The 26,918-nt window shown below is 35.8% G+C and overlaps 1 protein-coding gene across 1 annotated transcript in view; it reads right to left on the bottom strand.

The window, feature by feature from the left end:
* FAM120A (family with sequence similarity 120A) overlaps positions 1-26,918 on the bottom strand; it is a 156,247-nt gene that overhangs the window by 107,677 nt on the left and 21,652 nt on the right. Inside the window, 3 exon segments of the mRNA XM_043984196.1 lie at positions 13,005-13,115; positions 14,653-14,735; positions 23,781-24,027. Coding sequence (XP_043840131.1) covers positions 13,005-13,115; positions 14,653-14,735; positions 23,781-24,027 — 441 coding nt within the window.

The following is a 26,918-nucleotide window of genomic DNA, read 5'->3' as shown; positions in this document are numbered from 1 at the left end:
CCTTCTATGTGCTGAGTACTACGCTATCTGCACAGGTCATAAAAATACCAAAATATAATGATCCCTGTCCTTCAAGTAGTTTCTATTCTATTAAGGGTGGGGGACATATAACATGTACATAAATAGAAAATATATACAGAAAATAAAAGGAGTTTTACTGGGGGATCAGGAAAGGCTTAACTTATGTAAGAGGCAGCCATAGGATTTAGAATTGAAGAGATCATGGAGATCAACTAATCTAATACTTTTATTTTAGAGATGAAAAAAATAAAAGGCCTAGAACAGTCAAGTGACTTGTCCAAGGGCAGGGCACAAAGCTAGTTGGTGTCAGAACTGGGACAAGGAGACAGACAACCACGACAAAGAAATAGGAACCTTACAAGAAAGGTTGCTACCAAACTACTCTCAAAAGTCCAGTTTAACCTAAGATTGGAAAAGGACATATGACAGTGGTTATTTGGTTTATAACACACATTTTAGAATATAATATTAAAGCAAAAATAAACGCCAGTGTCACACAATGACATAGCTGCTTATTCAGAATGAGTCACTGTTAATACAGAATTACAGAATCTTAGGTGTTAGAACAGCCCTAAGAGACCATCTACTTCAACACCTATTGTTACCTTTGAGTTATTTCAGTTGCTTTGATGCCTTGACCCCACAACACCTGTACTTGATAAAAATCTTATCACAACCTAATGACATGGCTACCTGAACTCCTAAACCACTGCAGTGACCTTTTATAGTTGATCTTTTGGGTTCAGGGTCTCTTCAAGGTATCCTTCATCTCACTGCCAAAATCACTGTCATGGGGCTTATCACTTTTCCACTCAAAAACCTTCAAGGCCCTTTCACTTGCCCTATTCTAAGATAAAACACAAATTCCTCAACTACCCCTCCCCATTCAAGGCAAAAAAGGATTCTCACAACATCTGTCCACTGAAATCTTTCTCTTGCTAACTTGTTACTATCATTATGAAGCTGTCCTTAATTCTTTCATTTTTAAAGTCCACACACACACACAATTTTTTTTAATCAGCAGAAATCCGTCCTCTCAATCTCCCACTCCAACCTCCTCCTACTGGAGAACTAAGCTTAAATCCTTCAGCTGAAGTGATTTCTCCACTAATACTTAGTTCACCTGACATCATAGTGAATTTTATATGTGTATGTGTGTATAATTCAATATATATAAATAAAATTCACTACATGGAGATATAGATGTATAGATATAGATATATCTTTATCCATCCCTGTTCATTAGACTGTAAGATCCTTAAGAAAAGGATGGTATGGTTTTTCTACTCTCAACCCCCACACCCTGTGCCCAACATCTATCATAAGTGCCTAGCAGACTTGCTGGCACAAAATGAAGACTTGTTAAATAACAAGCCCTGACATTGTATAACACAGATACAGCACAAAGAGCAGAACCCAAAGCTAAGAAAACCTAGGCTCAAGCCCCACCTCTGATACACAGTGGCTGTGGGACTCTGGGCAAATTTTAGTGTTGTTGTAGGCAACTATCTAAAACTAGAGTTTGCAGAATGCAACAATGAATAAAAAAGTGAACCAGAGTACTCTTCCGATAAAACTTGTCAGAATACGAACAAAATAAAACGCCAGACATACCAACAAATGAGCAATAAGTTAAACACCACTTTAAACAAACAGAATAGAGAACAAGGGATGTATGCACTGAATTCTTGAAAAATGCTATCACTTTCACTATTCTCAGAAGTTCACCTTGCTTTTCTCTGCAAATTCTAGTCCGTTTCATATATAGTTCCTCCAGGAATAAAGGAAAACACAATTCAGGTCTGTTCTCTTAACATGTGGTTTTCACTCAAGTAGCCTATTTGCTTCTAATGTGCTACTATCCCAAAATAGCAAATTGACTCTAACCACCATGATTTGCATTCTTTTGTATTTTTCTAGTATATAAAAATACAAGATGTTATCTTGTATCTTAGAGTCCTAATTTCATACAAAAGAGTTTGCATTACATTTAGGTTCCTTGAAGGCAAAGACTATTGCTTTATTTGTGTCTCTATTGCTAGTCTCCTGGCACATAGATGATTAATATTTGAGGATTTTTTTTCAGATATTTTTATTACCAAAATGGTAAGAATTTGTGTTCAATTGAGTCAAACAGGGTTAAGTGACTTGCCCAGGGTCACACAGCTAGTAAGCAATCTTAGGCCAGATCTGAACTCAGGAAGATGAGTCTTCCTGATTCAGGGCCTGGCACTCTATCCACTGTGCCACCTAGCTGTCACATCACAGGTGAGGCCATTACTTGGTCTTTGTTCAAGTTTATTTTAAGAACAGAATTTATACCAAGTATCATATAAATTATGGGCCAAGTCTTATTAATTTTGTATCAATTAAGAATAAATGATAAAAATGGATGTGTTCAAAGGATGTGAACAGTTTCCAAAAGAATTGTATTCTCTTAATATGACAAGACTGCTCCAAATGACTAATATTCAAAGAAATGCACATCAAAACAATTATGAATTTTTTATCTTACAACCAGCCAACTGGCAAAGAGAAACAAAAGATAAGAAAAATCAATGGTGACAGAGTTGTAAAAAGCCAAACTACACAGTTGATGGAGCTGGCCCAACCATTCTGGAAAACATTCTGAAATTGTGCTAAGAAAGGGATTAAAATGTCTGTGCCCTCTGATCCACAGATCACATTACTAGCCATTGATATCAAGGAGATTAAAGAAATGGGAAAAGAAAACTGATCCCTATATAGCAAAATATTTATAATGATATTTTTTGTAGTAACAAAAGGAAATAAAGCCTATGTCCACCCAGTGTTTGGGGAATGATTAAAGAAATTGTGCTATGTGGATGTATGTAATATGCCACCATAAAAAACTATGGAAGAAGCTGGGTGGCCATAGAACACCAGCCCTGAAATCAGGAAGACCTGAGGTCAAATCCAGTCTCAGACATATACTACTTGTTAACCCAGGCAAATCACTTCACCTCTCTCAGCCTCAGTTTCCTTATATAAGAGCACCTACCTCCCAGGGTTGTTAGATAAAATGAATCGACATTTGTAAAATTCTTTGTGAATTTAAAAAGACTTCATATTAGCTATGATGTTGTTGATGATGAGGACTGACAATGATGAATATGGAAAAGAATGGGAAGATTTACATTATATTAACTGATGCAAAGTGAAGTAGGGAGCAAAATGAGAGAAACACCATTCACTATGACAACAATTTTAACAGGGGGAAAAAACCTCGTCAGCAACAAATGATAGGCTTGATGACTGAAACTCTGCACCCAGTGCAGAACTTCCTCTAAACGATGCGAAATTAGAATGAACAAGCTTGGCTTCATAGAAGAGACATGAGAGTGCACCCTTTCCCGCTGATTCTTTAGAGACATGGGGGACCTATTATGGTGAAACACTGCACATAATGTTGGATCTGGTTAATGTGCGGGGTAACTTGCTTTTTTATTCTGTTATAAAGGATGGCTCTCTGAGAGATTAACAATTAGAAAATAAAGTAGAAAAGTTCAGTCACATAAATACAAAAAATATCAATAAAAATGTAAATGCTGGGGGGAAAGGAATAAATGGAAGAATATCTTAGCATCAGAGAATCTGAGAATTGAAGGAAACCTTAAATAGTCTTCTCATCCAGCTTATCATACAATATAGGAGTTCCCTCCAGAACAGCCCTAAAGATGTTTGAATATTTCTAGAAAAGAACTCACTCCCTTCTAAAAGAGGCCACTTTTATTGCTGGAAAGTTCTTTGGATTATATAACTTTTCCCTATTAAGAGAAAACTGTGTTTTTATTGCCATCTTGAAAACGTGTGATTGCATCTGGCAATTTCACAAAAAAGACAAAAAAAAGTAGTCCCTGTTGGAAGGACCTCAAATGGGCACATTTATAAGCTGCTGATGGAATTCTGAATTGGTCCTACCATTCTGGAAGGCAATTTGAAATTACATTTAAAAAAAGGAACCAGGGGCAGCTAGGTGGCCCAGTGGATAAAGAACTGGCCCTAGATTCAGGAGGACCCAAGTTCAAATTTCACCTCAGACACTTGGCATGTACTAGCTGTGTGACCAAGTCACTTAACCCTCATTGCCCAGCAAAAAAAACAACAAAAACACCCACCAAAATATAAAACTTCTTTGATTTAGAGATCCTAGTTGGCATAGAGCTATGAGGAAATAGCAATTTACAAGGGCAATTAAAAACAGAATGAAATATTCATAGAAATGCTTTCATTGTGGTATCAAAAAACTGGAAACAAAATAAATACTCATGAATTGTGTAATTGCTGAACAAATGTACAGAATGTAAGACATTTTTGTACCATGAACAAACAATAAATAGTAAGAATTCAGATGGACACAGAGATATATAAACTGATACCAAGTGAAATAAGCAGAACCAGGAAAATATATATGATTATAAAGTCAATTGAAAGGATAAAAATTAAATTGAATGATATTCAATTTTAATGACCAAGCTTTGCCTCAGATAATATCTCCCATTAACCTTTGAAGAGGTGGAGAGAATAACATATTGTATATATGGTTGCAATAGATGATATTGGTAAGGTTTCCTCAAACCTTTTCCCTTTACTTTTAAAATTTTTGTAATAGGGATGGTTTAGTGAGAAAGAGGGGGGAGGAATGTATATGGAAATAAAAATGATAAAGAAATATTGATGAAAAAAGGATTTTAATTTTGAAATCTTTTTTTAAATGTGTATACTATTAAATTTTATGTAAATTTTCCCCTTATTAATTCCTTGGTAAATCTGCTTAACACTACCCTTGTCCCTATTGAAGTAGAGGAAATAGATTTTGTGAAAACTGACCCCAAAGTCTCCAAGGATATTATTCATATTCTCTTAAGACGATGAAGGCCTTTGACAAGAAAAAAATCTTTTGAAAGGATATCAGCTGTAGGGTAGCGCTTAGCTTCCTAAATTGTATTTCTTCAGTTTTTCCTCATTTGGATTCAAAATCAGCCCTTGTAATTTTTGTTTATTGGTCCTAATTATACCATTTGAAGCAACCTAGAAGTCCACTCTCTTTTTCACACGACAACCTTTTTTTAAAGTATGAGGACAATTTTTATTTTATTAATTTCTGTGAGCTGTATTTTCCCTCATATGACCATAAGCTCCATTATTTTAAAAAGTGTTATTCCTGTACCTTTCCCCACACTGTACTCTACCTATTATGTATGCCTTTGAATTGTACCAAATAGTCTTCTCTTAATCTTTTTTTTACATCAAAACATTCCTAGTTTGGAACATTACCCCTATGATTCAGTTACCGTTGCTCTCACCATTCTAGAAGACCTACTCTAGACAAGAGTATGGGACATGTTAGTGTCCCTCTTTAAAAATGTGTGACCCAAACTGCCTAGAATAATCCAGATTTAATTTGGCCATTGGGACTTAATTTAAACACTACATCTCTATTTATGGCAGCATTCACATCACACTGCTAACTTATACTAACCCTGTAACCAACTTAAAACCAGTCTTTTTTATATCAATTCACATTACCAAGGCCTTATCCATCCTATACCTGGCATATTTTATTTAAAAAACAAAAAACTACTATATTTAAGACTTTTTATTCCTATTAAATTTTATCATGCTATTGGGGCCAATATAATTTATTTTTCTAACTACTTCCTAAACTTAAAAATTCCCTCTCATTAGAGCCTATTTATTATTAAATTAAGAAGGGGCAGCTAGGTGGCACAGTGGATAAAGCACCAGCCCTGGAGTCAGGAGGACCTGAGTTGAAATCTGACCTCGGACACTTGACACTTACTAGGTATGTGACCCTGAGCAAGTCACTTAACCCCAATTGCCTCACTGAATGAATGAATGAATGAAGTAAATGAATAAACAGACAGATAAATATGTAAGTGAATAAACTAATAAATTCATGGTCCTTATCTTATTGGACATGAACTTAGTTTTCACTGGTGCAAAATAGGGAACTTTTGGTGAGGAATCTGCTCTACCAATAGACACTTCTTTTTTGTGTGAGGCAATGAGGGCTGAGTGACTTGCCCAGGGTTCACACAGCTAGTAAGTGTCAAGTGTCTAAGGTCTGATTTAAACTCAGGTCCTCCTGAATCCAGGGCCAGTGCTAATGGATACTTCTTTTGCCATTTATACGTTTTACAAAGTTGCCTGTGGACACTCTTGGGTTAAGTGGCTTGTCCACAGTCACACAGCCAGGATGTGTCAGAGGCAGGACTTAAACCCAGGTCTTTCCAACTCCAAGGACAGGTATGGAGACCCACTATATCCTGCTGCCTCCTTACCTCTATTGTGAATCAAGTTTGGAGATAGCAAAAGAATATGTATATAGCTAAATCAAATGTGGGACTAGTAATTGTCCCCCTGCCAACGACAAGTCAAAATTTTGTGTTTACACAGAGAAAATCATGTTCGTTTTATTTATTTTACTCTCAGTAAGCTTCTTGAGGCATAAAGACAATAGAAGAAATCTTGTGTTTATTTTTAATACTGAACTAAACACCATTATCCATAACTCAATCATTAAACTTCCAATCATTAAGCTAGAGCTATTCATCTTTCTTCACTTCATTTTTTCTTTTTTAATCCATGTCTCCTTTCTAGTAGTTTTGTAAATAGGACAAATCATGTAGACTATGAACAGGAAGCAATACTCCCTCAACACTACTAGTTCTCTCCCTTCTGTCCTCTCTCCTAGCTAACTGGCAAGACCAACACGTTCCAATTCACTAAGAAGGAATTGTTTGGCAGACATTAATAATTTTATGGGGGAAGCAAAATTGAAAGGGGTCTCCTACAGGGCAGCTAGGTAGCACAGTGGATAGAGCACTGGCCTTGGAGTCAGGAGGACCTGAGTTCAAATCCGGCCTCAGACACTTGACACTTACTAGCTATGTGACATTGAGCAAGTCACTTAACCCTCATTGCCCAACCAAAAAACAAAATTAAAAAAAAAAATTTATATATATATATATATATATATATATATATATATATATATATATATATATGTATATAAAAGAAAAAAAGGGGTCTCCTGTATCAAATGTGAAAGATGACATCCTGCCAGGATTTTCCATCTAAGTAATAATTAATTAAGCAGTAATTATTTGGGGCTCTTTGACTTCAAGATAAAAGCAGGAAAGCAACTTTGTAGATTATCACATCTCTCCCTTAAAAAACCTAATACCAACTTAGAAACTGGGATTCACCCTCTGTTTTAGAGGAAAAGAACAAATAAGACAAGATACTTGCTTAACTTAACTCTAACAGAGATAAACCAAGTATATAGGCAAAGAAAATTCTGCTATATCTCTTTTCTGACTATATTCTTTTTACTTCACACTTGGTAATTAGCGAACGAATTCAAACATTTGGGGGTTTGAAGGTTTGAGGCACAAAGCCAAGAACAGTAATATAAAGTAAGTTCTTTTAGATATACTTAGAACACACAAAATAGGAAAATAAGAACATATTTAGTTCAAACATATCTTCTAGAGGCCCAGAAATTAAAAAAAAAAAAATAGAAGCCTTAGGCAAATCAATTCACCTGGTCCACTCCTAGTTTCTACCACATCCAAAAGTTTTTCCTGAGTGGAAAGGATGCTTAAATTGTCCCTTAGTAAAAAAAAATTTTTTTTTAAATTGTCCCTTAGTTCATTTCCTCCAGAATTAAAGAATTCACCATAGTTAGAAAAGTATTCATTAGTCACCTACTAGGAGTTTTACTACAGGGAATTTTACAGGGGTAGAAATGAGCTAACGCAGAGATTCATTCTCTCTCTACAAGACCACAAATGGCATCTATTCTACTTCTTTTATCTGGGTCAGACGACATCTGATATAGCAAACGATATAGGGTTTTTGGTTTTGTTTTCTAGGAAAGCATTACTCTGACATTTAATTTAAAACAAGAGGTTTTCCCCAAATCTGTGAAATGAGAATGAGACCTTGACTAGACTAGTAACACACTTTTCCTACATGTGGATTGGGAGATTATCCATTGCTGAGGATTGTTCCATGACAAACCAGAAGAAAGCTAAGAACATAATGAATGCAAGAACAATCAAATAAAAGACTGGAAAGCATAGTCGAATCTAAAATTATAAAGGAAAGAGACCAGTTATGTTTGGCTGTTTTCTGAGGGAAGGGAGGAGTGACTAAGAGAATAATTAAGAAATGGATGGATTAGAAATATGGAACATTATATGCAAAATGCAAATGGATACAGCAAATGTAATCTCCTGAAATTTTCAAGTGAGTAAATGCGAACTTAAAAATGAAAAAGGAATCCCCAATGTTGTTCAGATATCACACAGAAATCATGCACCTACAGAAAGCATTCAAAAAGAAATATGAGCAGTAGCATGAATTTATGAAAGAACAAAGAATTTGAAACACTGAAAACAACTACTTTTCACTTGTTCCTATTCTGACTCCCATGAGAATTGCTGTTTTAGGTGTTCCCCACAGACTAATAAACTGAAACATCTAGCATCCTCAACCATCCAGAACAGCTATGAAACTGAAGCAAGCAAAAGACTCCTAATTTATGGATTCATGAAAATAAAGAAGAATTAAGAGCATGAATATTAAAGAAGATAAAATGGTTTTATCTAGACAAGAAAGGGGTCTCTAGGAGTAGCACAAAGAGCTAAGTAATATTTGTAGGCACCTAAATTCAAAAACAAGAAAAGAGAAAATGAAACAAACCCAGAAGATGGTAGAACATTGTCATGGAAATGTGAAGCAACAAAGGAGGTGAGAGCATGAAATGAAAACAACAAAGTGGGATGGAGGTTGTGGGATGGGCAAACAGTAGATAATATGGATAATAGCAACAACAGAGTAGAAAGCAGATGGAGTTATAGCAGAGAACAGAGATGGACAAGAAAAATAATTAACAAGATGAACACAACTACCTAATGGATGTCAGTTTTGGGCTAATACCCTTATACACTAATAGTCTCAGAAATGAATTTATATGCCACACTAAAAAAATATTAACAAGAATGGAACAGTATACAGTAGAAGTATACAGGAAGCACTTTCGGGGGAAAAGTTCAGAGCTTTGTTTCATGTCTTTCCCATCTAAAAAAAAGTACCATAGTAGTATCAAAAATCCTAAAGATTGGGGCAGCTAGGTGGTGCAGTGGATAGAGCACTGGCCTTGGAGTCAGGAGTACCTGAGTTCAAATCCAGCCTCAGACACTTAACACTTACTAGCTGTGTGACCCTGGGCAAGTCACTTAACCCCAATTGCCTCACTAAAAAAAAATTATTATTATTATTTTAAAAAATCCTAAAGATTAAATTATATAATTTCCCATCAAAATACTAGTTTTAAAAAGTTACAGCTTGGGGGCAGCTAGGTGGCACAGTGGATTATGCACTGGCCCTGGATTCAGGAGTACCTGAGTTCAAATCTGGCCTCAGACACTTGACACTTACTAGCTGTGTGACCCTGGGCAAATCACTTAAACCCCATTGCCCCGCAAAAACAAAGACAAAAACCAACAAAAACAAAACAAAAACAAAAGTTACAGCTTAACAAGTGTCACATTTCTGGGATATCTCATTCCCTATCCATAAAGACATGGTATGTTCTCCAATTATGATAAAACAGTGAAATAATATTCCTATATATTTATTGTTACCAAAGAGTATACACAATAGTACATTAAAACTAATGTAATTTTTAAAATCATTTTGAAATTTTGAAATAAAGAATAACAATGAAAAAGACAAACTTAACTAAAAATAATAAATTGTTTTAAAAGGTACTTTAGGCATTTCTTAAATTTGCATCTTAAACATTGCTTCTATACAACAGATATGACATTAGAACCAAAGATTATATGTACCATTCTCATTAGCATGGTTACTCAACATTTGTATCAGATGGTTTCACTGGAGGGAAGCAGTTTGATTGGGAGGAAGGGGGTCCTACGTACAAATATTCTCAGAGTATGTTTCAAATATGTCTCATAATACTTCACCAATCTAACAAACACAACCACCAGATTAATACAAGCACAAAAAAATTTTTTTTGAAATTCCTATTTCCCTACAGATTTTATTTAGTGAACTTCTTAATCATCATATTTCTTTGAACTTGCTCTGCTGTCTTACAGTCCCTTAAACTGCAGGGCCCAAATGAAATAAAAATGTTTGCAAGGATATAACTAGCACAGAAAACACTAGAAGGACTTTACTTCAAGATTCCTACAGCATGTATTCATGTGTAATAGTCTGAAAATTACATATATTTAATCTGTGTTGCTTGAATACTAAATTTTTATTCATTTATTTCCATATTGTAGGCTTCCTTTCATGAACTTCATTAGATAGTACAGAATGCCATGACAATCAAATAAAGAAAATATTTTTTTATTTCTTCCATTCTAATATGCTGTTACTTAATATGGCAAGTTTTGAAGAGTACTTATTTTAGGATTCCCAAGTTTAAGATCTACTGGGCCTATACCTTTTGGGTCTATACCTTTAAGAGACTGGCTGCCCCCAATGCCTAGAACGTTCTCTTCCACATAGTCTCCTTTGAGACTGGGCTCAAATTGTACATTCTTCAAGATGACTTCTCTGGTCCTGCACTCCACCTTCCTGACCCCAACACCAAGGCCCCAGTGTTAGTGTCTTCCCTCAGAGATGACCTCCATCTACTCCATATATATCTTGTATGTACCTAGTAATTTGCATCTTGTTTCCCCTATCATAATGTGAATTCCCCAAGGGCAGAGACTGTGTTGTTGTCTTTCTTCGCATCTGCAGTGCTTAGCACAATGCCTGGCACATAGTGAGCATTTAATAAATGCTTGTTAACTGACTACATTTGTTTGGTTTGTGGTTTTTCATTAAAGTCTAACATGTTAAATATGTAATTTTTCTAACATATTTATTACATTCAATATTAAGGCAACATGGACCACAAAATTTATTTTAAAACTTCAGGTAACTAAAAAAGATAATATTTAAGAAAGAAATCTTTGAACTAAACCTTTGTAGATTTGTGGAAAAACTCAACTATGTAAATTTCCAAAAGATAAAAGTTTTAGAAATAGTGCAAAGAAGAAAGAAGTATGCTCACAGAAAAATCATGTTTTCATTTTAAACAAAGCTATGAGGATGAAAATGTTATTTAAGTATAGGGAAAATGGTAATTCTAACATAAGGTTTTAAAAAATAACTGATAAATACATGCATTCTTTTTTAACTCCAAAAGGAAAGATATATTTGTCAAGTTCTAGAATTCCACTTTGTAAATACTATTTATCATCCTAATTTTGCTCCTAAAATCTGCTGTGTCCAACACCATTAAAAAAAATACAAAAATAATGTTACTTATCCACCATCAATAGAATAAACTGTTTTTCTAATTGTAGTAGATGGGTTTTTGCTTAGATATCTCTTCACCTGCAACACATAATGACCCAAGGAATTCTGTCGTGGTCCCTTTAAAAACCAGGGAAGCCTATGTGAAACAGATACTATTCCTACAACACATAATCAATCACATCATCTCATCACTGAAATGAGCTTCACTGATGGGTTATCTAGTCCAACCCACATCTGAAAGAAGAAAAAAAAACCCTCCACAATACACCTATCAAGGGAGCTATCTAGTTTTTGCTCAAAGATCTCCACTAAAGAGAAACCCACCAGCAACTGAAGCATCCCATTCCATTTCTGGATCACTACTATTGTTAGAGAGTTGGGGGATTTGTTTTTTAACATCAAACCTAAATCTTCCCTCCTGCAACTCCACCCATTGCTAATTCTGCCCTCTAGGGACAAACAAAATAAATAAAATCTCTCTTTCCACATATCAGTCTTTCAAATACTTAAAAAATGGCTAAAATATCCCCTTCTAAGTCTTCTCTTATTTAACTTTCCCCAGTTTTTTTTCTTTTCTTTTTTTTTTTTTGAGGCAATTGGGGTCACATTTGAACTCAGGACCTCCTGAATCCAGGGCCAGTGCTCTATCTACTGCACTACTTAGCTGCACCACCACCCCCCCACCCCCCCACCCCCGGCAGTTTTTTTTTTAAGTGGTCCTCACAGTGCATGATTCCGAGGCCTCCCTGTTCTGGTTGCACTCCATTCTACAGTTTATCGATATCCTTCCTAAAATGCGGCAACCAGAGCTAACATTACTCTAGGAATGGTCTTGGCAGGGCCAACCTCAGTGGAATGGACACGTGCTTCTGTTAATAATGCCTAAAATGGAAATTAAGTACATTTTTGTTGCCCTAAAATCACCTATTGATCGAGCAGTCTATCAAAAACTATTCATCTTTTTTCCAGTGGTATTTTTTAACCCAATTCTAGGTCTTTATATTTGTTGTGTTATTAAACTTAGTGTGAAAATCTAGCCTAAGAATTTTAAATCTTGATTCTGTCATTCAATATGCTTGCTATCTCTCTTAGCTTTATGTCATCTGCAAATTTAATCAGCATGCCATCAGTACCTTGACCCAAGTCAAAAATTTTAAAAGAGGGTCAATACAGAGCTTTGAGGGTTCCACTGAAGGATTCCTTCCAAGGTGACAGTAAACTATTAATAACCTTTGGGTTCAGCCATTTAATCAAATTCAAATCTACCTAGCTACACTATCATCTAGCTTGCATCTCTTTATCTTTTCCACAAAAACAACATGGGAGACTTTGAAAATGCTGCAATAAAATCCAAGTAAACAATCTTAGTAATCCCCTTTACTACATATCTAGGAACAATGTCAAAAAAGAAAATGGAAACAAGATTAAGCTGTGTGACCTGTTCTTGATAAAGTCATGATGGCTCTTTGTGATCATCCCTTCCTTTTTGAGAAGTCCCCTCACAGTCCCTTTAACAATTCTACAATTTTGCCAGGAAACAAAGTAGAGCTCACTGGCCTATAGTTACAGGCTTCATCCTCCTGCATTACCTCTCTTGTTCTCCATGGACTTTCAAACATCACTGACAGTGGCTTAGCAATCACATCCACCAGATCTTTCAGTACCCTGGGATATAGTTCATCTGGGCCTGGCGAACTACACTAAGGCATGATAGAGAAAGAATGTATGAGGGTTTTAACCACCATGGGACAATATGGACAGAAAGAAGCAAAGAAATCTTAGAATACTGACAGGCATTCATTTTCATTCTCAATATATATATATACATATATATATAAAGTAAATAGACAGCAAAACATATAAAATAAAAATCCAATTTGAAACTAAACATCAACTAAATTCAGTTACCGAAATTAAAGCCATTCAGCATATCATATGAGAATAACTTTTAAAAGCCAGAAAGGACTTTATGTATCATCATTCTTATTTTAGTTGAGCAACCTGAGGTCCAGAGGTTAAGGAGACCTGTAGAAGTGACAGATAAGTTGGTGGCAAGGTCAGAATTAGAATCCAGGTCTCCTGACTCATCCAGTGCTCTATTCAAACCATTCTGACTTTCAATGACAGCTTAGACCATGATATTTGAGCCAAAAGAACCATGCATGTGCCCACAAACAATAAACTGTTAATCCAAAGGAAAAGAGTAAATTGACCAATGGATTGCTAAAAAGTATTCGTTGTGACTCTAAATTAAAACAATTATTTTCGTATGAAGATCATACAAATTTATGCAGTCTATAAAAGGGGTTCTAAACCTGTGGTCTGTGAACTTGTTTATATTTTTTAAATATTTTGATAACTGCATTTCAATTTAACTTATTTCCTTTGTAATTCTAGGTATTTTACACATAAAAAAACCATTATTCCAAGGGGTCCAGAGCTTCACCAGATTTAATCAATCTTGGGGTCTATGACACACAACAAATTAAGAACCCCTTACTCTGAAGCAACACCATGTACTTTAAAAAAATAACTGTATTCACCTTGAGAATCTAATTATTAAATGACATTCTCTGATCATTTCTTATTATTGAATGTGAGAATGAAGAATAAGGGGAAACAGGAAGGATGGTAAGATAGTTAAGAAGATTATTTTAAGTGAAAAGTTAAAACAATGTAAATAGACCACACTCATTCTGATGAAGCTTAAGTCACCCCATATTATTAATATGATTAAGCCCTGAAATTTAATGTAAGCTAAAAATTTATAAGGAATTTATGGATTTCCTTTTTGCATGTCATAAAGATACCGATTTAAAACTACTAAGTTTCTGATAAGTAGAACCTAAACTAAAAAAGTTTTGTGTTCTGAATTTTTTAGCATGAAAAATTAAACCAATCCTATCTGAAAAAATGATTATACCAACAATACAGATTTGAAAATGCAAAAGGCAAATTTTAAAACCAAATGGAAATCAAGAAAAATAAAACTGACAAATGAGCAGAGATGACATTTGTAAGAAATACAAATAAACTCAAAATGTAAGGATTAAGGGCAAAACAGACATTTTTGTTTTTTATAGTGAGTGATCGAATAGCAATGTCATGTTTTCCCTGCTAAACATAGTAATGTTAAACATGTCTAGTTTCATAGTGTATGAATCAGCTACAATATTAAAGTAATATAAATGTAAACAGTTTTTAGTTTAAGTTCTGGAAATGAAATCAAGTTTGTACCTTAAGTGAGGCTAGTGGATGTTCTGGACCAAGTAAACTCCAATGAAAGGAAGCCAAATCTTCATCAGGTAGAATGTGATTACCTAGAATAGATAATATGTATAACTTAAGCTAATTAATATTAAAAATAAATTACATGGGGTGATTTTTAAAAATTGCTATATTTCTTAAACTATCACAGCCCACTCATTTTCTAAAAAAGAGTGCCAAACATATTTAACTTATGATCATTCACCATCAATTAAGTTAAATCAAAGACTACTTAATAAACTAACACTCATAAACTAAGAAACTGTGACAATGATTCAATCTTTTCATGAAAGAAAAATGTAGCTGACTCAAAAGATGCAATTTTGCAACAAAAGAATTGAATTTAAAAGCAAAGTCATAAATAAAAATTATTTTCCTATGATTAGTTCTAAAGAACAAACATCACAATTGTTTCTTCTTCAATCTTTAGGAAACTCAGTTGGCCTAAGTTTGTTGGCCAGGTAATTCCAGAAAAGGTGGATATATTCTAAGAGTCATCACATGTTTTCATTTAGTCACAAAACAGCAGTGGTTCAGTTTTTCTTGAAGCTGGTAGTAAAAAAAATGAAAATTAAATTAAAAAAAAAAAGAGAACCTGGTAGTGTACCAAAGAAACTTGAGAAGAGGCTCCAAAATTATTAAGTCTTTTTTTGTTTCTCAGTCAAGACTCTCAATAACAATGACTAACTACCCATTACAAAAGGAACAAAGATCACCAAATCATTCTAAGACAATCCAAGTCAACTGACAAAGAACACTGCAAGAAATCTTAACAAACACAATTAAGTCTATATCCTATTCCCAACCCTAAGCCCAATAATACTATCGAAGTAAGAAATATATTATTTTGAAAAGCCTTTATTTTTATGAGATCTGCGTAATAAACTATTATTTTGGTATCTTAGATATTACCATACCATCTAAAGGATATATCACATCTCGTGAATCACAATCTCTATAGAATCGATTTTATATGATTTAATCTTCTCTATTCTGAGCAATTGATTTACTAACTGGCTACTTCATCAAAACTGATATGATAGAACTACCACAACAAGTAGTGTGTATATCGATCCTACCATGTGCCAGGTTCTGTTCTAAACACTTAACAATTATCTCGTTTAATCCTCACAACAACCCCGGCAGGTAGGTGCTCTAAGTACTCCATTTCATAGATAAGGAAACTGAAGCAGACAGGGAGGATTATGTGATTTGCTAGTAAACGTCTGAGGCTACATTTGAACCCAGGTCTTCCTGACCTCAGGACCAGCAGTTATCCACTGTGCCAATCTAGGTTTCTCAAACAGAAAAGAAAGGGAGATTTTCATTTCAAATATATCTGTATTACACCTATTCTAAGTATATAAATGCAAAGTACAAGAGCACAGTATATTTGGCCAAAAAGAGACTATTCCTCAAGAGCAAGAAGATCTAAATAATCTTAAATTTTCCCTTACTGAGAATATATAAATCTTGACCAGGAAACATCCACAAATTACCAATTATATTTTTCATAAGATGTGGTTGAAGGAGAATATTAAAACACTTTTAGATGTCAATTTTAAGAAACAATCATTCCAGGGCAGCTAGGTGGCACAGTAGATAGAGCACCGGCCATGGATTCAGGAGGACCCGAGTTCAAATCCGGCCTTAGACACTTGACACTTACTAGCTGTGTATGACCCAGGGCAAGTCACTTAACCCCAATCGCCTCACAAAAATGAAAGAAAGAAAAAAAGAAAAAGAAACAATCATTTCAATAAAATTAAAATATACTTTATGGGCAAACATACATTCACTAATGAGTTCCATCTCCATCTCCAACCCCTACCTTCCCTGAAGGTTCAGTTCAAATTCCAACTTTCTGCAGCAGGGTGCCTTTCCCATGGACCCTTCATTTCCTTTACTCTTAAAATTATATTTACCTGTTTATACAAGCTATGTATAGAATTCAAGCGCCTAGATAGAAGGGTCCAGGTTTTGCCTTTCTTTGCATACCTAACACTCAGCATAGAGCCTGGAAAATAATAAGTTCTTAATAACTGTTTGTAGAGAATGAATGAATGGATTTGTGTGTGTTTTGCCTTCAGGACAAATGAGAGGTAGCACAGCACACTGGTTAGGATACAAATTTAGAATAAGGAAGACCTGGGGTCAGATCCCACATCTCTACACTGACTAGGTCTTGCACATTCACTAGCTCTCTGGCCACTGTGAAGTCAAGTACCCTTGTCAGCTCCGATATATTTTTTAAGGCTGGGATCTGCAATCAGTGGAAATAATTCCCAGTGAGAAAACCATGGGTCCTTGAAATATCCAGGATTTTAATCGCTTTTGAAGAGGGACAGGGTGAAAGAAGATAGATAATAAGAGTAAATATTGTGGGGAAGGGAATAGGATGGAGGGAAACAGTTAACAATAGTAATCATGAAAAAGAAAAAGGAGGAAAAAATTGTACAAAAAATATTTATAGCAACTCTTTGTGATGGCTAAGAATTGAGAATCAAGGGAATGTCCATCAATTGAGGAATGACTGAAGAAGCTGTGGTATATGATTGTAGTGGAATGGTATTGTGCTATAGGAAATGACAAACAGGATGATCCCAGAAAAACCTGGAAAGACTCATATGAATTGATGTATAGTGAAGTGAGCAGAACTGGGAGGACACTGTGCATAGTGACAGCAGTATTGTTCAATGAGCAATTGTAAATGACTTTAACTACTCTCAGCAATACAATGATCCAAGACAATCCCAAGGGACTAATGATTAAGCATACTGTCCACTACCATAGAAAGAACTGAGAAAAAGAGCACTTGTGGATTATACATATATAACACTTATCAGATTGGTTGCAGTCTTATGGAGGGGGAGTGGGGGGAGGAAAAAGAGAGAGGGAGAAAAATTTGGAACTCTAAATCTTATGAAAATGAATGTTGAAAACTACCCTTTCATGTAACTGGAAAAAATAAAATAAAATAAATGTTTGTTGCCAAAAGTTAATTAATTGATTAGTTAAAACACAGGATTTTAATGTATTTTTTGTTGTTGAGTTGTCGTGTCTATCTCTTTATCACCCCATTTGGGGTTTTCTTGGCAAAGACACTGGAGTAAATTTGCCATTTTCTTCTTTAGCTCATTTCATAGATGAGGAAACTGAGGTAAACACAGTTAAGTGATTTGCTCAGGGCCACCCAGCTAGTAAGTGTCTGAGGCCAGATTTGAACTCAGGAAGACTAATGTTCCTCATGCCAGATCTGGTGCTGGTGCCACCCAGCTGTGTGCCCTACCTAAGTCTCCCAAAATAGATGATTTAAAGTATTATACCCTACTAAAAAGTGTCCCAGTAGATGACTTGTGTAGAGTCTAGCTATAACCAACATTTTACACAATAGAAGAGGTGAGAAGAATGGTTGAAATGGAGTTGTCCAGTCGAGGATTCACCAAAAGTTTTCACAAAGTACAAACTGACTACAAAAATCCCAGGAGGCTTACTTAGTTTTAATTTCTCTGTACCTTATGTTTAATGTTCAATAAAATCAAAGAACTCAAAGTAATTCAAAGTCCTAAACCACAGGGACAAATATGGATTTTTACCACTTAGTTATTTCAATGTTTCAACATTTGATTAGCTAGCTTAACCAGGAAAGCCTGACACTTCTGATGGATACTTTTAAGTAATAATGTTCTCTCCCCATTTGCCACAAACTCTTAACCTTTATGGCTTAACATGTTTCTTGCTCACTGGGGGCAGCTAGGTGGTACAGTGGATAAAGCACCAGTCCTGGATTCAGGAGGACCTGAGTTCAAACCCGGTCTCAGACACTTGACACTTACTAGCTGTGTGACCCTGGGCAAGTCACTTAACCCTTATTGCCCCACAGAAAAAGAAAAGAAAAAAAGGAAGAAACAACTGTCCCTTCCTCCTCACAAGTTCCCTCATCCTTATCCACAGTCAAATGCAACTGTGCCTACCTTTTTCCACTTCGCTCTCTGGAACTGCCATCCCTTCACCAATTCTCTTTCTCTCAAACCCTTTCCATCTGTTGAGCCCTGGTTTCCCCTCTGATGACACTTCTTTCTCTGGTTATCTTTTTGAGCAATGGCTGGCCCTAAAGGCCCCATTGTCACTTCTAGATTCTTCCTTTGAATCCTTTACTCCTTTTTCTCTTTTGAGGTAGACTCAATAAAAAATTGCTGCCATCAAATGATATCTGTAGTATGCTTACTCCTAACATGCTTCCTCTTTCACAAGGGTTTCAGCTCCTCTCTCACCATATCTTCCTCTTCTCCCCAACTTCTGCCCTTCTAATACCGGATTTTAATAGCTATGCAGTGCTCAGTTTCCTTTAGTCCAAATAATCTACTTACTCCTTCACTCCACCTAAGTCACACAAAGACTCAGTTGAACACTGGAGTTTTTCATTACCCACAGATATTTCACTTCCCTAAATGGAATCTCTGACATTTCTCTATCTTGCCATAACCTTCTGGTCCCCCTCTTCCTATGCTGTACTCTTCCTCTCTCTGCTTTTTACCTTCCTGGTGACCTTCTTTACTTTCACTTCTCAGTATTTGCTCAGGACATTATTCTTGCTCTCACTTCACTTTCACACCTTTCCAACTACCTGAGTTAGCCATTTTAACTCCCCACTGTCTTCTGCTCTTGAGTGCTAGTGCTGCTCTTCTCTCAACAAACTTCAAGCACCACATGCCTTTTTGGCTCCTATTCACAACCTGCTGCATGAAGCTGGAAGAAGCCCCAGGCCTGTGTTCATTGGCTGCATTAAAAATTCATTTTATTCAACCTTAACTGGGACCACATTGCAGCAATGCAGTCTTTTTTATTTCTCCTTTACCAATTCCCTATCTTGTTCCCCAAAGAAGATACCCCAGACCTTCCTTCCCCTTTCAGGCCCTCCACACTTTCTCCTCCTTCCTCAGCTCAAGATCATTCCTCTTTAAAACTAGGGAAAAAAAGATACAGGCTATTCTGACAGCTCCCTCTTCTTCCACTCAAAACCCCTTGATATCACCTCCCACTCTCCCTACTCCATTCCCCCAAAGAATCCATTCCAAACCATTTCTTCACTCTTCAAGCTCCCCACACCATCTCCTCCACCCTCTATACCATCTCTCCATGGCTCTTACTATACTTAAAAAAAAAAAAATCGAGGCTATTATGAGAGCTCCTTCTTTTCCCCCTTTCTCTTTATCTCAAAATCCTTTCACATCATTTCCTACTTTCCCCTCCATTCTCTCAACTGACCGTATCCTCAATCATCTCCCTTCTCTCTCACACCTTCAATATATCCCTATCAACTGGTTCCTTCCCTACTACCTTCAAATATGCCCAAGTCTTCCCATCCTTAAAAAGCCTTTAGGCCCAGACTCAACTTTTCCCTCAGCAATCACCCTACAGGCATCCTTCCTTTTTAAGCCAATCTCCTTGAAAGACTAGTCGGTATTTGCTGCCCTGATTTCCACTCCTCCTTCACTTTGGACCCTTTCCATTCTGATCTTTCCTCACTCATCTGAAATCATTCTCTCCAAAATTACACTGATCTCTTAACTCCCAAATCTGACGGGTCTTTTTTCAGTCCTAATACTTCCTGATCTACCTGCTACACTGACATTATTGGCCATCCTCTACTGCTGGATACTCTTTCTACTGTGGGTTTTGGTGCCCTTGACTGTGGATGTTCTTCAAGTTTCTGTCCTGGGCCCTCATACCTTCTTTCTATTCTCCCTAACCTAAGTTCCCGTGGGTTCAACTAACAGCTTTATACAGATGACTCCTAGATCTAGATCTATATATTCAGTCCTCATTTCTACATTGAGCTTCAGTCCTAAGTCACCAATCATCTAATGGACATTTCAACCTGGATGTACAATGTCTAAAACTGAACTCATTTTCTTACCTCTAAGCCCTCTCTATTATTTTATTTCTGTCAAAGGCACACATTCAGGGTGTCTCGAAGTCATAATCTCAATGATATCCTCTACTCTCTCCCTCTATTAACCCTGGCCAATAGTAATTGCTTAATAATAAACATAGCTTACATTTATATAGTGCTTACTAGAATTATGTGGCAGACACTGTGCAAAGCATTTTACAATAATTATCACATTTGATAATGCCATTTTTACCTTCATAACTATCTCATTTAACTCCTTTTCTCCAACGACAAAACCACCAACTTAGCTCAGGCCCTTATCACCTCCTGCTTAGATTACTGTAACAGATTCCTAATTGGTATCCCGGTCTCTTAAGGTTTGCCCCACTCCAATCTATCCTACACACTGTTGGCAAAATAATTATCCTTAAGTGCAGTTCTGACCATATGATTCCCATAATCAGCTAACTCCAGAGGCTTCCTATTGCCCCTAGGAAAAAACTACAAATTTCTCTGTCAAGCTTTTAAAGCCAGATATAACCTGGCCCTAACCTACTTCTTCAGCCTCATTAAACAGTAATCCCTCTCTCACACTGTGACCAAGTTAAAGAGCCTTTTCTCTGTTCCTCCCCCAGGACAAACCATGTCCCATCTCCATGCTTTTGCACTAGTCATTCTTCCCTCCCTCCCATCCCTCACTATTTACCTCTGTCTGCTTCACAGATTCCCTCTCTTCCCTTAAGATTCAGCTCAGGCACAATCTTCTGCATGAAGCCTGTCCTGATCCCCTAAATTCTTAGTGCCTTCCTTCCCAAACTACCTTGTTTTAACTACTTTGCAAATATATCCATACTTATGCTGTAGATTTATTATATACACTCTCTCCCCATTAGAATGTAAGCTCACTGTGAGTAGATTATTTCCATCTTTGTATTTGTATATGCAGTGCCTTGCATAGTACCTAGCACAAAGTAGGCACTTAATATATATTACTGATTTAAATAAAAGATGAAAAACCTATCCTCCCACCTTTCAACCCAACCAAAACTTGTAATTTGTGTACATTAAAGTTTAAACTTTTAAAGAAGGTAGGGTCCCATCTACTATTAGCAAAAATAAATTCAATTTTCCCTTCCCCTCCTCTCCCTCAAAAAAACCCCAAAAAACAAAACCAAATAAATAAATAAATTCAATTTTAGATTGTATCACACAATCTGACCAAACAGCTAAAAAATAGAAATTTAAACTTTCAATTAAAGATGCCCTAAAATATAGCCAATTTGTAACAAGAAACATTCAACTTTGAAAAATATGAAAAGTATATTAAAATGCTATGGTTGTAAAACTTCTAAATTCAAAAGGTCACAAATATCCCCACCTATAAATTTTAACTTTTAAGTGGATAATAAAAGATTAAATGAAATAAAGCCAACAAAGGTGATTTATGAGATGAGAATTTTGTGCATTTAATTGGTTGTGATGCTATAAAATATCTTAAATATTCCATAAAATACTAAATGGACAAAAATAACTTCCCCTCGGGGCAGGTAGGTGGAGCAGTGGATAAAGCACCAGCCCTGGATTCAGGAGGACCTGAATTCAAATCAGACTTCAGGCACTTGACTCATACTAGTTGTGTGACCCTGGGCAAGTCACTTAACCCCCATTGCCCTGTCCCAACATTAAATTAAATGATAATTTCCCCCTCTAAAAAACTCTAATATCATCATGTTGTCTTGCAAATTTATCGCCCCACACACCTCCACCCCCAAGTTCCTAACCTGTCTATTGACAGGGAACTAAAAGAATCCATAATAAACTGCCAATAACCTCTGAATAGTTTGTTTATTAGCTACTGACCTAAAACAATTAGAAAAGTATAACCTAAAAACTTAACATCAGTTTTATCCAGCCATTTCAACTATGTGTTTCATGGTTTTTGGAAAAGTTCCTTAAAAAAAGATTATGAGAGAGCTATCAAGAATAAAGACCAAAATTACAAGTGAAGACCATGGTTCAGATTTTCACTCAAATTCTAAATACTTTTATCTTCAACACATAACCATAACAAGCTTCCTAGACCACGACAAATTAGAAATCAAAATTAGGAATGCTGCTCAAGGAAGGTATACTGACTGCATAAAAAGTGACAACTGACAGGAAAAAAATTTTTTAAAATATATTTTTATATATTTATATGTGTGTATATACACACACACACATATATATGTGTAAACAAAAACAAGTAGATATAAGAAAGCGAACAGAATAGCAGTAAAGGGCCATTTAGTGTAGAAGCTATAGTTCTACATACCTCAGGATCCCTGAAGGGCATCATTGTTAGTACAGGATAGTCAATTAATATTCATAATGATGACTCTAAACCATTAAGAAAAGGCTAACTTTTGTTCAGTATTCCCTGTTTTAGAGCAAACATTTACAAAATTTATGTTTAGAGCAAATATACACAAAACATTTCAGTTTCCACTGAAATGGTCCAATTCAATTCAATAAATATTTATTAAGTATATTGTCAAAAATAAAACGTTATACCACTTAATTGAGTAAGATTCAGACAATAGGAATATTCATTTTTTTCCCCATTTCTGGTTAATGTCAACAGACAAAAACAGTCCTTGGAAAGCAATGTATTTGTTCATTTTAAATCCTCATCTCCAATATAGAAATGGATAACTACAATAACCACACTGCATACATACTTACATCAATAATGCATATTAATTTTTGCAAGAAATATACATGTTCAAAATCTTTAACCCATATTGCTAAACAGTCACCTCAGAGCTAATAAATAAATAAATAAATAATTTAAGGCATATTTTGCCTATTTTCAAGCTGAAAATCACCTGTCAATTCACTAATTAGTCCTTAAATAGTTAAAATGTCTGAAATTAAGACCAAGATCTTATTATCTACATGGATAGACAAAAAGCCAAAATTTAAATTTCTATCTGAGAAAATCAGACAAGCACATGAGATACAATTATCTTCGAGGTGGACCTACAAGCTACAAGCAACTAGTTACATCATAAAACAATGCTGAAATTCAGGAAGCACCTAGGTAAGGCTCTTTAAATAATTTAACAATTCTTGCATTAATATAAATAAAACTGCTACTCTTGAGGTTGGTAAATTTAACTCCTACATAATATACATAAACTTTTCTTGCCACTCCACCTACCTAATAGAGCAGCAAAAATAGGAAAACGATTTGGATTCAGGTCCAGTTGCTTGGCAACTTCATGCATCAGATATTGGCTTGTTGTGAGACTTTTCCCATTACGGCTCAGTTTTAGGGCATGGGCACTGAAATAGTAGGGGATGTTGCACAATGCATAATCAGAGTCATATGCAACCAAGCCATGGAAACCATTTTCTCTGCAGAAAGCAATTACTTCTTGATGATGATCCTCAATGCTCTGTGCAACCTATGTAAATGGGGAAAAAAGCATCAAATGTAATGTTAAAAAGAAACAATGATTTCTTACAAAACAAGAATCATAGTGACATAATTGTTGTTAAAGAATCTGAGAACTCTAAGGTTATTAGTATATTCGAGTAACTCAAACTGTCAAAAATAATCTGGCCACTTATTGCTAAATCCCTAAAGCAGTTCTTTAGCTAGAGTCTATGAATCTTATTTTTTAAATATTGTAAAAACTGTCTTTCATTGTATGCATTTCTAAACATTACTCTGAGAAGGGTTAACTAGGCTTCAGGCTGCCCAACGGCTCTAAGACACAAAAAAGGGCAAGAATCCCTATCATAGTTAATAATCACTTCAAAGAAATGAAATACTTTTAACATCAAAATATATTCACAAAAGCCATCTTCTTAATTTTCTACTAAACACCTTGTCATAAGAAACCGATTTAAATTATCTTCTGTTCAAAAACTTAATGATACTTTACCATATTACAATTTGACTTAGAAGTTCTGCAGTAAAGTATCAAGTAGGGCACATCCTTGAAAACAAAGTACCATTTAACCCAGTATCTCATTCAGGATTCTTCAAAAAAAAAAAAAAAAAAAGAAAGGAAAGTAGGAAAAAGAAGAAAAATGGGTAATGCTGGGGAATGGGGAGGCACGAGCATGCACACCCTCAGGGCATCTATTTTATGTCTGTGAAACTCTCTAAAGGCAAAGGATATGCAGCCTAAGCCACCAAAGATACTTGCATAAAATTCTATAGTTTTAATATATGACATAATATATGAGGACTAAAAATAGGGCTTTTTTCCTTCTATTTCTCTACCTACTTACAGTATATCTAAATTCATAAAATAAAATCATAAAGTCTCACCATCTAAACATATTTATGCATAAAAATATGCAGCCAACTAGTATTTATTACAAGCCTATATATGTGGGATATGAATTCTAATAATTCATAAATCAAAACTACTTCAAAGAAATTACTCTGTAAGATAAAAAATATATTTAAAAACCAGCTTCTTAATTATCTATTAAACACCCTAGCAGAAAAAAATCAAGACTGAGATTTCAAAGACAAGGAAGAAACACAAAAGAGAAACAATCCCTATGGACACCTAAATCATACATGGCACCTTTTAACAATTTTTTCTACATTGAAGGTTAAGAGGTCTCCTTTCCTAGATATAACTTAGCAAAGGACCTAGGGTATGAGTTGAGACCATGTGACCTGCAAAAAAGACTCCCTGAATGTTGTATAGATACCTAATGAAGGATTTATAAGAGGGCATAAAAGCAAGGGTCAATCTGAACCATGAGATGGAGGACTCAGATCAATAACATTACAGATCTAAGGAAGTAACAAACCCTAAGTATGGGGAGAAGAGATGATTTTCAGCAATTCTATTGCCAAGTACTCCGACAAGACCTCTGATGCTACACCAAGTAAATTTCTTATGGAATTCAAATTGTGTCATAGAAATGATTCAGGTGGGGCAGCTAGGTGGTGCAGTGGATAGAGCACTGGCCCTGGATTCAGGAGTACCTGAGTTCAAATCTGCCTCAGACACTTAACACTTACTAGCTGTGTGACCCTGGGCAAGTCACTTAACCCCAACTGCCTCACTTAAAAAAAAAAAAAGGAAAGAAAAGAAATGATCCAGGTGAATCTAAAAAGTGAGTTCTAGAGCAGTGAACCAGGGATTCTTAGCCTTCTTTGTGTCCTGGCTCCCTTTGGCAGTCTGGTAAAACCTATAAATAGATATAAAAATATTCTTTAAAGAGAAGTTCATGGCCCCTAGGTTAAAAACTCTCAGCATACAGTGGATAGAGAACCGGCCCTGGAGTCAGGAGTACCTGAGTTCAAATGCGGCCTCAGACACTTAACACTTACTAGCTGTGTGACCCTGGGCAAGTCACTTAACCCCAATTGCCTCACTAAAAAAACAAAACAAAAAAAACAACCTCTCAGCATAGATTTAAAATCTAACAAGTCAGGGGTGGCTAGGTGGTGCATTGGATAGAGCACCAGCCCTGGATTCAGGAGGACCTGAGTTTAAATCTGGCCTCAGACACTTGACACTTACTAGCTGTGTGACCCTGGGCAAGTCACTTAACCCCAATTGCCTCACCCCCCCCCCAAAATCTAACAAGTACAAAGGAGCCCTTGCTCAACCAATTAAGCCAAGTTTGCTATAAAGCAAATTTCCCTGGGAGAATCCTATTTCCCACTCATCTGGCTTTATAAGTCTCACACTAATCTCTCTATAAATTATTTTGCCCAACTATAATAAAATCATACTGTAAGAACCAGTAATCCTCTCCCAATAACACATTAAATATTTTTTAAATCTGTGATTTCATTGGTGTATATGTTCCCTCCACCAAGGAAAAACGATATCTGAAAGTTGTTGCTGAAAAATGTATTATCTCTTTACAGCCAACCTTGGGGCTGGGCTTTTAAGTTTAGACAGACTCAAGTATGTATGAAGTCTGGCATATGGTCACTGAGCTTGTAACAGATTTGTAAGCATACTTCTTCACTGCCTTAACTTCTACCAAGTTTAGCCTGTATAGGCTCTGTTGGCATAGTTGCCTCTATAAGGCATGAGGAGGACTTTACTAGATATGAAATAATATATTTACAGGAAAAACAAATATCTAACTGAGACACTAATCCACTGCTGGTGAAGTTGTGAACTGATCCAACCATTTTGGAGAGTAATTTGGAACTATGCCCAAAGGGCTATCAAACTGTGCATACCCTTTGATCCAGCAATGCCACTACTAGGTTTATATCCCAAAGACCTCCCCAAAAAGAGAAAAAGACCTATCTGTACAAAAATATTTACAGCAGCTTTTTTTGTGTTGACTAGGAATTGGGAAT

The sequence above is a fragment of the Dromiciops gliroides genome, chromosome 1 (assembly GCF_019393635.1).
Source record: "Dromiciops gliroides isolate mDroGli1 chromosome 1, mDroGli1.pri, whole genome shotgun sequence".
NCBI classification, from domain to species: Eukaryota; Metazoa; Chordata; class Mammalia; order Microbiotheria; family Microbiotheriidae; genus Dromiciops; species Dromiciops gliroides.
The sequence above is the reverse complement of the archived record's forward strand: the minus strand, read 5'-3'. Positions and strand labels throughout refer to the sequence as shown.